This window comes from Castor canadensis, chromosome 6, assembly GCF_047511655.1.
Source record: "Castor canadensis chromosome 6, mCasCan1.hap1v2, whole genome shotgun sequence".
Taxonomy (NCBI): Eukaryota; Metazoa; Chordata; class Mammalia; order Rodentia; family Castoridae; genus Castor; species Castor canadensis.
In genome coordinates this window covers 81,203,583-81,216,750 of record NC_133391.1, presented here as the reverse complement: position 1 = coordinate 81,216,750, position 13,168 = coordinate 81,203,583, and the positions used below count along the sequence as shown (strand labels likewise).

Below are 13,168 nucleotides of genomic sequence, written 5' to 3'. Positions count from 1 at the left end.
ACATAACTGGTATCATTATTACATTCCCCAAAGATACTAACAATAATTTCTTAATAGAATCAGATATCTCATCAATATTCAAATTTGCAATTGTTTCATAAATGTCTTTTTCATAGTTGTTTGACTCTGGGCCCAGTAAAGACCATGAGTTGGGATACATTTATCTCTGCAGTCTGTTCTAATCTGTAGGTTACCTCTTTATCTGTTTTTGAAGAACCAAAGTTTTTTTCTTAAAAAGTTTTCCATACTCTGGATTTTACTGATAACATTCCCATAATATAGTTTAATATGTTCCTTTATTACTGTATTTCTTGTAAGTTAGTAGTTAGATCCAGAGATTTGATCAGATTTATGTTCAGTCTACCTTTTTTTTTCTTTATTCATTTATTCATATGTGCATACATTGTTTGGGCCATTTCTCCCCCGTCCCCCTCCCCCCTGCCCCTCTCCCTCCACCACACCCCTTGCTTCCAGGCAGAACCTGTTCTGCCCTTTTCTCCAATTTTGTTGAGGAGAAGACATAAGCAATAATAAGAAAGACAAAGCATTTTTGCTAGTTGAGATAAGGATAGCTATACAGAGAGATTCCTAGCATTGCACAAGTGTATTGCAACCCAAATTGATTCATCTCTATCTGACCTCTTCACTACTTCCTGGTCACCTTCCCATATTGACCTCTGTCATTTTAACATTACTATATTAGCTCCTCTGCAGAGGGGACATCAAACACTTTCATGTTTTGGGTTTCCTGTCTATCTCCATACCTCCCGTGTGTGCTGTCCCCTTAGCGTGTGACCCAAGTCCAGCAACATTACTGCATTTGCCCTAGATCTAAAGTCCGAATATGAGGGAGAACATAAAATTTTTGGTCTTCTGAGCCTGGATAACCTCACTCAAGATGATGTTCTTCAGTTCCATCCATTTACTTGCGAATGATAAGATTTCATTCTTCTTCATGGCTGAGTAAAATTCCATTGTTTAAGAAAATGAAGTATTTATACACATTTTCTTAATCCATTCATCAGTAGTGGGGCATCTTGGCTGTTTCCATAACTTGGCTGTTGTGAATAGCACTGCAATAAATATGGGTGTGCCGGTGCCTGTAGAAGTAACCTGAGTTGCATTCCTTTGGGTATATCCTTAGGAATAGGATTGCTGGATCATATAGCAGATCTATGTTTGGTTTTTAAAGAAGCCTCCATATTATTTTCCATAGTGGTTACACTAGCTTGCATTCCCACCAGCAGTGTACAAGGATTCCTTTTTCCCCACATCCTTGCCAACACATGTTGTTAGTGGTGTTTTGATGATAGCTATTCTAACAGGGGTAAGGTGAAATCTTAGTGTGGTTTTGATTTGCATTTCCTTTAAGGCCAGAGATGGTGAGCATTTTTTTCATGTGTATTTGGCCATTTGAATTTCTTCCTTTGAGAAAGTTCTGTTAAGTTCAGTTGCCCATTTCTTAATTGGTTCATTGATTTTGAGAGAGTTTAGTTTTTTGAGTTCCCTGTATATTCTGGTTATCAGTCCCTTGTCTGATGTGTAGCTGGCAAATATTTTCTCCCACTATGTGGGTGTTCTCTTCAGTTTAGAGACCATTTCTTTGTTATGCAGAAGCTTTTTAGTTTTATGTAGTCCCATTTGTCCATCCTTTCTCTTAGTTGCTTAGTTGCTGGGGTTCTATTGAGGAAGTCCTTGCCTATACCTATTGTTTCCAAGTATTCCCTGCTCTTTTCTGTACTAATTTCAGAGTTTCAGGTCTGATATTAAAGGTCCTTGATCCATTTTGAGTTGATACTAGTACAGGGTGATAAACATGGATCTAGTTTCAGTTTTTTGCAGGCAGATAACCACTTTTCCCAACAACATTTGTTGAAGAGGCTGTCTTTTCTCCATCTTACGTTTTTCACAACTTTGGCAAAAATAAGTTCAGCTTAGCTGTGTGGATTCATATCCAGGTCCTCTATTCTGTTCCACTGGTCTTCATATCTGTTTTTGTGACAGTAGCATGCTGTTTTTATTGCTATGACTCTGTAGTATAGTTTGAAGTCAGGTCTTGTTATAACCACCAGCATTGCTCTTTTTCATGCGTATTGCCTTGGCTATTCTCGGTCTGTTGTGTTTCCAAATGAACTTTAGGGTAGATTTTTCAATCTCTGTGATGAATGTCATTGGGATTTTAATGGGAATTGCATTAAACATGTGGATTGCTTTTGGTAGTATAGCCGTTTTTACTATGTTGATTCTACCAATCCATGAGCACAGGAGATCTTTCTTCAGGAGTTTGTAATTCTCCTTATAGAGGTCATTCACATCCTTTGTTAAGTTTACTCCTAGGTATTTGATTTTTTTTTTTTTTAGGCTATTGTGAATGGAATTGCTTCCATATATTCTTTCTCAGTTTGTTTGTTGTTGGTATATTGAAAAGCTAATGATTTTTGTAAGTTGATTTTGTATCCTGCCACCTTGCTGTAGCTGTTTATGGTGTCTAAGAGTTTTTGGGTAGAGTTTTTTGGGTCTTTAATGTATAGGATCGTATCATCTGCAAATAAGAATATTTTGACAGTTTCTTTACCTGTTTGTATTACTTTTATTTCTTCTTCTTGCCTAATTGTTCTGACTAGAAATTCCAGTACTATGTTGAATAGGAGTGGGGATAGTGGGCACCCTTGTCTCATTTCCTGATTTTAGGGGGAATAGTTTTAGTTTTTCACCATTAAGTATGATGTTAGCTGTAGGTTTTTCATATATAGCCTTTACAATGTTGAGGTACATTCCTTCTATTCCTAGTTTTCTTAGAGCTTTTATCATGAAGTAGTGTTGGATCTTGTCCAGCAACTATGTTCTTGATAAGCTAGTTTGTGGTTTCAGTCAACTGTTTTCTTTCCCTTGGTTTAATTGTGTTTTGTTGCTGTACTGGGTTTTCAGCTAAGTTTTTTGTGTGCTATTTCTGTCCCTGGTCTGGGTGTAATTTAGTATTAACTAATTCACAATAATAAAACTAACAGCAACAACAACAAAAACCAAACCAAAGATACCAATGGGGAGAGATGAACAAACAAAGAACAAAAAAAAAAGAAACTACAGGTTCAGGAACAATAGAATTTCAGTCTTAGTTTAAGTTCTGGTGTTACTCCTCAGCATCTGTCCTGGTGTTGGTATTTAAGCAGAAGCTCTGTCATAGTCTCGCTAGGTGGTTGGGTAGTGTTTTTTTCTTCTGTCTTTCAGCAGCAACTGCTTGGTCAGCTCCTCCCTCAGTGAGGCGTGGCAGTTTAAGTTTGCATGTTGTCCTCAGGTTCTAGAGATCAGCTCTGTGGTTCACCATCTGTCCTGCTTTGGAGTTGGCTTTTCACTGTGCTTATTTACTGGGGGCTTGTATCTTTACCTCGCCCCCTTTCTCTGGGGCAAGGTCAGTGATCTGTCAGCTGGCCCCCTGCTGTCAGCGTGTTGTGATCCTTCACTGTTTTTCAATTTTGCAGGGCCATTTGAATTTGGGTGTTGCTCACTGGCTCAGGAGGTGAACTTTGTGGTCCACTCCCTGCCCTACTTCAGGCAGTGGCTTATCACCAGCCTGCTGTCAGCCCTCCTGCCTTTCCAGCCTTTGTTTACTGAAAGTTCCTGGGGAGATCAACTCTTTGCCCCTCCCCCCTTCTCTGGTGCACTTTCAGAGTTCCCGCCCCCTCTGCTGTGTGCTAGTTTTCAGTCCCTTGTTTATTGTTCAGTTTTTTGGGGGGGAGTTGTTTCTTTTTGCAGGGGTTGGGGGTTAGTCTGCCCAGGGAGCTATGCTGGTTTATCCCAGGGGTGGCTGGCGCTCTCCTGTTTGGTCTGCCAAATGTCTACCAAGCAGGTTGGGAGCTGGTGGCTGGCAGCAGCAGCAGTCCTGTTTTCTCAGTGTAAGGTGGCGTAGAGAAGCCTTCCACGGGCTAGGAGTTCAGGGTATCGAAGTTTTGATTCTCATTGGTGCTTTATTTCTGCCAAGTGTGGCTCCAGCATCTCAGCAAGGTTTTTAATTCGTGGAGCTCACACTATCTGCTTCTATACCCTAGTTGCCATCTTGGATCCCTTCTCTAGTCTACCTTTTTATTTTAATTTTTTTTTTTTTGCACAACTTTCATAGGTAATATGATGGTCTTCTATTAGGAAGCATATAACATCTCATCTCCTTTTTTGTGATATTGACAGCCATTAATAATACCTAGAGCTATTCATTTGTTAGGGGTTGTAGAATTAGTTGGAACACTTCCATAAAGAGAAATTTCTCATTTACTATTTGATTACTCCTTGCAATTGTTACCAAACAAATCAAAGAAAATGTTTGCATCTTTCCACTCATCTACTAGGTTTCACAATGAGTTGGAGGCTGCTACTATATTTGTAGTGGGACCCTTTTGATTTACTTTCTAAAGTAAGCAAGCAGAAGCCATGTGTGGTAGTATGCATCTATAGTTCCAGCTACTTGGAAGGCTGAGGCAGAAAGATTGCTTGAGCACAGGGTTTGAGGCCAGTCTAGGCAACATGGAGACTATCGCAAAAAAAAAAAAATTATTAAAAACTCAAATAAATAAAGTGAGTAATCAGGAAAGTAGAAGGGAGGTTCTAACCTAGCCAAGTATATTTAAAGTAGACAGTATCACAACTTTTGCTCAGTATAATTACCAGTTGTAGTCAATCTGTCTTCCTCAACAGACATTTGAATTCCTGTCATGGCATTCAAGACAAGAGACTGATTCTAATGTGGACTTGAGGGATTCCCTCCAGTCATTTATCTCAGGCTCTTTACTCCCAAGTCTGTTTTTGCTTTAATGTTAATGTTTTCCCCCACCCCTTTGATTTACATGATACAAAACTCATTTGTCAATATTCAACATCTGTTTACTACGCATCTGCATTGTACTGACTTCTCCACCCTAGTAAGCTAGGTATGTGCTACCTTTTCTTTAAGAAGCTTATAAACCATAAGACTACAAGCAGTTTCCAAAAATGTGTTAAATACTGTGAGAGGACAAGTATGTAGGGCTACAGGAACATGTAGTAGAAACCTAAAACTAAACATAGTTTAATTTAGGATGAAGTTGGTCCTGGAGAGCGTTGGAAATTAATTTGACACCTAAAGGATGATTGGACAAAGTAAGTACAGTAATGTCAGTAAATGATGGTGGTCTGAGAATATCTGAGTATCTTACAATATTTAGGAAATGGAATCTACCAAGGTCTGAAGGGTAAGTATGGAGCTAAGAAAGAAGAAATAAAGAATGACTCCCAGGTTCCTATTGTAGGCAACTAAAAGGATAGTAATGCAATTTAGTTTTAACACCATGAGGAATTTGATGAGGAAAAATAATGACTAGTTTTGAAAATACTAAGTTTAAAGCTGTTAGGTCTGAGACATCAGAGTGGAAATGTCAGGTAGGCTATTAGATATTTGGGTTTGGAATTGAGGAGAAAGGTAAAGAATATGAAGCTATGGAAGATCTTTGCATCCCCATTGAGCATATAGTAAGAAGGTAGAGACAGGCCTAAAATGCCAAAGCAATGGAAAATCGTATTCCAAAAAACAGGAAGAAGCAGTTAACAGTCCACCATTGCAATGAGAGCTGAAAATTTTCCAATGGGTTTCCCAAATGAATAAGTTTATTGCTGATGTTAGCAGGAGCAATTTCATTGGCTTTTTTCTCCAGTATATCTGTTGGAGTGAGTTGAGGCTTACATGTAAAATTAAAAAGTCAAAGACAAACAATTTTAGCTAACTAAAAAAACTGTTGGTGCGATCTGCCCAAGAGAAAAAAGGCCATTAACTGAAGTAGACTACAGGTTTGAGTGAAAATTTGGAGATTTTTTTTTTTGAGGATAAAAGAAGTAAGCACATTTGAATGTTGATGGGAAAGAGCTAGTAGAAAAAAGGGCTGAAGATCAATAAGAACAAAAAGAAATGCAGAGAGAAAAGATCCAGAGCACACAAATGGCAAGGAGGAGGGTAATTGCTGATGTAACAGCAAAAGTTGGAGATGGTTGTGTGTGCAGGTAATTTTATTGGTCTGGGAGCAAGAAGTTGAAGGAATTTTGTCTCTTGGCTTATAGTTCTCTATAAACTAGAAGGAAAATTATATGTGCTGAGAGATAGAAAAGAGTTTAATTTTGTACAAAATAAGACATATCAGGAATACTCACTATAAGGAAAGAAAGGAGAACTGACTAGAAAATACGTGGATTATGGGTGTAGCAGTGAGGTCTAGGTGTGCTAAAGACCATAAATGCATATGGGTAGCATCCTAGCAAATTGAGTAGTTTTCACATACTCATATTTCTCAAAAGCTGCCTAGCAGTACATGTCAAGCCGTTATTGGTTTTTTGGTAGGGAGGGGAGGAAGGGGAGAGAAAAGAAGAGAGAAAGAGGAGAAGAGAGGAGAGGAGGAAGAAAGAGAATTGATTCATCTATAATTACGGTGTTTCCAGGGACAAAGCTATCGAAGGCTATCAAGTGAATTATAGATGATGGGCCACAAGAAATCTAAGCTGGAATATGTAAAAAGATCTGTGCACTGGATATCATAGTCATTTTAAAGAAGGCTGGCAAGTACAGGAGACAAAGTGAAAAGTTGGGAGTATATGCATATTTATGACTCATGGAATGTATTTTACAGGAGGGTTGGATAGAGAATGGGACACAGGGCCTCACACAGTTTGGAACTGAGAGTTGATAGTAATATAGCAAAAAACTTAATATCTTTGAAAAGCTTGAGCAAGCCTAATTCAAGGATGTGTAACATAACAGATTTAGTGAGAGTGTTAATCACACTCTCAAGTTTCTTCAGAATTTAGTCACGAGTTTTGGTGGAAAACAGTTCTTCAGAAGTTATGACTTCTTATAGGTAGAGAAACTGATACCTGTGAAAGAAGTTGGTTCAAGTGTTACATTAATAATAAGTCCCAAAAAGGATTCTCAGATTCCAAGTTCTAGGCTCAAAGAGTGTGGTATAGGACTATCTTCTTGATGTTGCCTTAAAACAAATGCATCTAAATTTCTAGTTAACTAGATTGGTGGAGTGGGGAGTGCCTCAGAGTCAAGGAACTACACAGGAAGATATTAAGACTAAAACTTAAAGATTTAGTGTTTAGCCAGGCACCAGTGGCTCATACCTTTAATCCTAGCTACTCAGGCTGCAGAGGTCAGGAGGATCACAGTTCAAGGCCAGCCCAGACAAGTAATTCTCAAGACTCCATCTCAAAAAAACCCATCACAAAAAAGGGCTGTTGGAGTGGCTCAAGGTGTAGGCTCTGAGTTCAAACCCCAGTACCACCAAAAAAAAACACAAAGATTTAGTGTCTACACTGAAGTCAATGTCGAATATATTTTGTCATGGAAATAGGATTTTCCTTATTTCATAATTTAACCGACTGTTTTCCTTTTGTTTCAAATAATTTATTAGTTATGTATTGCTGATAAAAAATTAACCCAAATGTAATAGCTATAGTAGAAACTTACTATTGTTTCTATGCATCATGGTCTCTCACAAGGCTGCAGTCAAGGTGTTGGCTGAGGATATAATCATCCCCAGGCTTAACCAGGGAAAGATCTGCTTCTAAGCTCACTCATATACTATAGCTGTTGGCAGGCCTCCGGTACTCATTGGCTATTGGCCAGAAACATAAATTCCTTGCCACCTGGGCCTTTCCACAGGGCAGTTCACAATATGGCAGCTGCAGCCTTTATAACCTGCCTTAGAAGTCCCTTCCTATCCCCTCCATCGCGTTCTAGTCACTAGAGGAAATCTCTACATCTAGCCTAGACCCAAGAGGAAGGGATCACATAAGGGTGTGAATACCAGGAAGCAACGGTCACTGGGAGCTATCTTAAAGGATGCCTATAAACAGTTTCTAAAAAATTGTTTAAAAGACATCCTCGAAGACAGTATGTTTGCTTCAGGAGAAGCAGTCATTCTCTTACTATAGACCAAGAAAGGTCCTTTGCCTCTATTTACTTAAAAATCACTGAAACTATTCTCTTGACCGAGTCTTGGCCTCTCAAATCTATCCTGTTTATTACAACCAGAGTAAGATCTTTATTTCCACATTTATTGTTAATTCTTCCTTATCCACCCCCCCCCCACTGACACACACACACACACACACACACACACACACACACACACACATAAATACACCATGTTCTTCTGACCTTTGCTTATGTCTCTACCTCTTGTTTGGGCTGCCTTCTAGCTAATCTCTCATTCTTTTTATTGGCTAAATTCCTCCTCACACTTCAAATCCAAAATCAAATACCACTTTTTTTTTTTTTTTCAGGAAACTTTCCCTGTACTCTCCAGGTATACTTATGTACCTTCCTATTTTGTTCACACAGTTTTTGTCATAGCACTTAACTACCATATATTTACATGTTGACCTCCCAGTGTACACTCTATATATGTAGTGAAGATAGGAATGTCTTCTTCATTTATATCCTTAGTGACTAGCATACTACCTGGAAAGTAGAAGAAGCTCAGTCAATATTTGTTGTTTGGTTGCATGTGAATTGAAAGACCAAGCTAGCAGCACTCAGTAGCTGGTAACCTTGGAAAGAGACACGAGACAAGTCTTCACCCTCTAAATTGGGAAATATCCCTAGAGGACTAACCAGTATGAAGAGTGTCAGAACCACAGCCATTCTAGACTCTGTATGAGTGTCTTAGATTCAACTTAGAGTTCCCTGTGTAAGTATATTTTTATGACTTTATGTGGGGATGTTTTAAAAACTTCTATGATGATATTAAAAATCAAATTTATTGAGGAATGATTAACATACAGTAAAATCTACCCATTTTAAGTGAACACAGAAATGAATTTTGACCAAATGTTTCTTTTAATGATGCATTTAATGACAACCAAAAATGTGGTTTTTTTCAGATCAGTCAGGAAAACCTAACCTTGGCCTATGATGTGACTTGAACAGAAATTCTAAGCAACCCTCTTAAAAATGAGCGTTGGGGCTGTAGGCTTTCAAGTGGTAGAGCACCTGCCTAACAAGTGTGAAGCCCTGAGTTCAAACCCAGGAGCTTTGGAGTATTCCTTTTTTAAGGATTTTATTTATAATAAATTCAGAAATCTCTGCATGAAGATTTAATTATTACTGTTAGAATCCTGATTAATCACCAAGGAACACATTGTTAATGACTGTCTATGTTGTTTAACCTTATAGAAGTTAGCAGGTGAACAGTTAAAAGTTGCTAGCTTTCTAACATGTCACCCAAAGTGAACCTTACACATAAAAGGAAATTACAAGGTTTGTGGGTTCCAAAATTTCAGGAAATAGAGTACATTAAGAGATCCTGACTCATTCTTCCCTTTGTGCCCTACGGAGTAAGGCAGTACCAGCTCATTCCACATAACCTATTATTCCCATAGTGGTTTTCTCTTTGCCACACCCCCTTCTCAAATTAGCCAAAGTATCTATATCTGAAAGACAATTGGAACCAGCAGAGGTACACCTGGTCTTCAGTCCACATTAGAACACTCCATGCTCTCCTTATTTGTACCTTTGCACAGGATCTTCCATCAGTCTCCTACTTCAGACTTAAAGGCCTACGTTAATGTTGCTTATTTAATGTAATGCAGCCTTTCATAGTCCCTTAGTGGGTAATTGCTTCTTCCTATTTTCCCTGGGTGTTTTATACATCGTTCTGCTATGGGGTTATATCATATCACACTGCAATTACTTGTTTTTTCATCTTTCTCCAATGGAAGTTTCAGTGAGCCTTCTCTAAATGGAGATCTTGGAGAAATTGGTCTATCCCAAATTCACATATAGTTTTTTTGGCAGTTTGGAGCATTTCAGAGTTCAAAAATCCATTTTCTATCAGTTGATTTACATTTAGCTTAATATGATTTTGTTTCTTTTACTTTGTGAAAGACTATTTCTCTAAAATTTCTTCAATATCTGGTCCACATTTGTGGAGTTGAACTCTCATACAAGATCTCCTTTTGTTTTAGTTCTTTTCTAAAATATACTTAATATGTTTATAGATAAAAATACTCATTTTGGGATAGAGGTGCAACTCAGTGGTAGAGTGAGTGCATGCTTAGCATGGGCAAAGCACTGTTTTCAGTCCCTAGCACCAAAAATAAACAAATAAATAAATATTCATTTTGAGCAGTTATAGTGGTCATAATTTGATCTATTTGTTTACTTGGAGCACCTTCTCATGAAGTTACCTACATTTGTCATCTATATTACACTCTCGTTTACTTAATTTCTAGAGTTTGACTACACGAATGGATCATGAAACGGCCAGTGTTTTGAGTTCTAGTAGTACACACTCTGCTCCTCGAAGGCTGACAAGTCACCTGGGAACCAAGGTAACAGAAGATTACAGTCTCATTTGCTAATACTGTGAATACTTTGCTAAGACATTCTTCATGTATATTTTCTAGAGAATTCTCACTCAGTATCAAAGAAAAGATATCTTTATACAAAGAAATATAAACAAGGAAAATGAGAATTATAAAAACTGCCACATTTTAGTTAGTTAATTTCTTTTTCAGCCTCATTATCCACTTTTCTGCAAGCATCTTAAGTGCCAAACTGGCTTAGTTCCTAACCACTCCCCGTGACTGCCTGTAGCAGACCATCTACAGCAGCATATTACCACTCTCTGCAGTCACAATCACAGGCAGCCTTCTGAACTCCTCCTGGGCTTTGCTTCTTCACAAAACAGTTTTTAATCCCAAGGTCCTCTTACCTCCCCTGCAATTCATTTACCAGCTCCTTTGAACCACTAACAATTTGTATGCAGCTCTCTTTTGGAAAACAGGACTAGGGTTTTTGGCAGTAATTGGGTTGGAACTTAGGGCCTTACTCTGGTTAGGCGAGTGCTCTATCACTTGAGCCACACCCTCAGCCTTTTTTTTTGCTTTAGATAATTTTCAGGTAGGATCTTGGGTTTTTCCAAGGGCTGACCTCAGACCACAAACTTCCGACCCACAGCCTTTTGCACAGCTGGGATCACAGGTGTGCACCACCATACCCAACTTGTTTGTTGAGAAGGGATCTTGCTAACTTTTTGCCTGAGCATTCCTAAAGTCAAGGTCCTCCCAAATAACCAAGAGATACCTGGCTGGGGCTGTTTTTCTATGTCTTTTTCAGCAGTGAATACAATGTCTTCATACAATGAGTATTTAATAAATGTTTATTGAAATGGATGGAAAAATTACTGACGTTGAATTTTAGCAAGTGCTGATGAGTGAGCTTTCTTAGGTGATCTCAGATGTTAGCAAATATTTTAGGATGGGGGGTAGGAAATGTTTGAAAAGAAAATAATTATTTTATTATCATTTTAAAGCCAGACGCTTTAATATTATATTGGTTAAAATGAAATTCTAATGTTACTAAGTGATATGTGTTCAGTTAGTTCTAAATTCCATTGTCATCATAGCATATCTGCATACTCTTTAATATAACAACTCTTAGGAAACACATTGAAATAACTAATGTCGATTTATGAAATGGACTTTAGAATAATCAATGATATTGTTAATATGAGGCTTAATCCTTTCGTAATCCATGATAGTTACTATAGGGATCTCTTGTATGCCTATAAGTGCGATAGGAGTTTTATATATATTATCTCTAATCTTCTCAAACACATTGTGAAGTACTTTTGTACCTCTAAAAAAAATGTTCAGGGATCTCTTAATGTAATTAATTAAATCTGGAGCTGACCAAATTTGTTCAACATCAACACATAGTATTGACTATGAAGAAAATATCTGATATTCAATATTATTGGTGTGCAAGCACTGGCAGTTATAATGCCATTTCCTTTTGAGGTGATTCGTGCATTATAATAGTAAGGCTTTACTATGTGTTTTGAATGCCAGCTATGGTCCTGTGCAGGTATTATTTCAATTCACCTTCACAGAGAAAGCTCTGTTAGTTAGGTAAACTACTCCATTTTACAACTCAGAAAACCAAAGCTCAGAGAAATCAAGTAAATGAACTAGCATCGGAAAGCTGCTTTTAAGTGGTGGAGCCAAAATTTAAACCTAGGTCTGATGAAAACTCATTTATCCACAGTCCTATGCTGCTCTCCTAAAACTTTCATATCTAAAAACGTATGTGTTTATACTTTGAGCATTTCTCAACCTCAGTACTACTGGCCACATAATTCTTCGTTGCACTATAGGATGTTAAGGATCATCCCTGGTCTCTACCCACTAGATGTTTAGCACTCTGGCTGCATAACTGTTACAACCAAAATGACTCTTAAGATGTAGCCAAATATGTCTGATAGGGGCAAAATTGCCCCTGATTTCTTCTCCTTATCCAGCTCTTACATGGCAATGACAAAGACTCTGTGTTGTTGTTTGGGGTTCAAAGTCAGCCTGGGCAAATAGTTCACAAGACCCTATCTTGAAAATCCCTAACTATTTCACTGGTCTGGCTTCAAACCGTGATCCTCCTGACCTCTGCCTCCTGAGTGGCTAGGATTACACAAAAAAAGTGATGGAGGAGCACTGCCCAGCAAGTGTGAGGCCCTGAGTTCAAATGCCAGTCCTGTGTAAAAAAAGAAAAGGAAAAAATTGGCCCTGTGGAAAACCACTGATTTATAGAGATGACACGTTCTATATGCGGTACCTTCCACTTTTATATTATAGCCTCTAGCATTGAAATGAAATTAATGATAATCCAGGATGACTGGGTGTTGTTTTCTAATCTACTTCTAAGCAAATCCTTAGAATTTAATGTTAGAGAGTAGTAACTAATGCTTATCAGTTGCTTTTTTGGAAAAGAAAATGCACTCCAGATTTTGACCTTGTCACTCCTTATTTAATCCTGGCATTTTCTTTCTTTCTTTTTGGGGGGGCGGAGGGTGAGGGACTGGCAATACTGTAATATGAACTCTGGACCTATGCTTGCTAGGTTAGGCAGGCGCTTTACTGCTTGAGCTGCATCCTCAGCCCTTTTTTTGCGTTAGATGTTTCTCAGATAGGGTCTTATACTTTCTTACCCAGGGCTGGCCTTAGACTGCAAGCCTCCTACCTATGCTTCCCACAAAGCCAGGATTACAGATATATACCACCATACAAGGCTTTTTTGTTGAGATGGGCTCTTGCTAACTTTTTACCTGAACTGGCCTCAAACCATGATCCTCCCAATTTCTACTTCCCAAATAGC

The 13,168-nt window shown here is 38.3% G+C and overlaps 1 protein-coding gene across 10 annotated transcripts in view; it reads left to right on the top strand.

Moving 5' to 3' along the window:
• Apc (APC regulator of WNT signaling pathway) overlaps window positions 1–13,168 on the top strand; it is a 127,334-nt gene that overhangs the window by 89,053 nt on the left and 25,113 nt on the right. For all 10 annotated transcript variants that reach the window (XM_074076961.1, XM_074076954.1, XM_074076963.1 and 7 more), the window contains one exon: window positions 10,252–10,350. In XM_074076961.1, coding sequence (XP_073933062.1) covers window positions 10,252–10,350 — 99 coding nt within the window. The remainder of the gene's footprint in view (window positions 1–10,251; window positions 10,351–13,168) is intronic.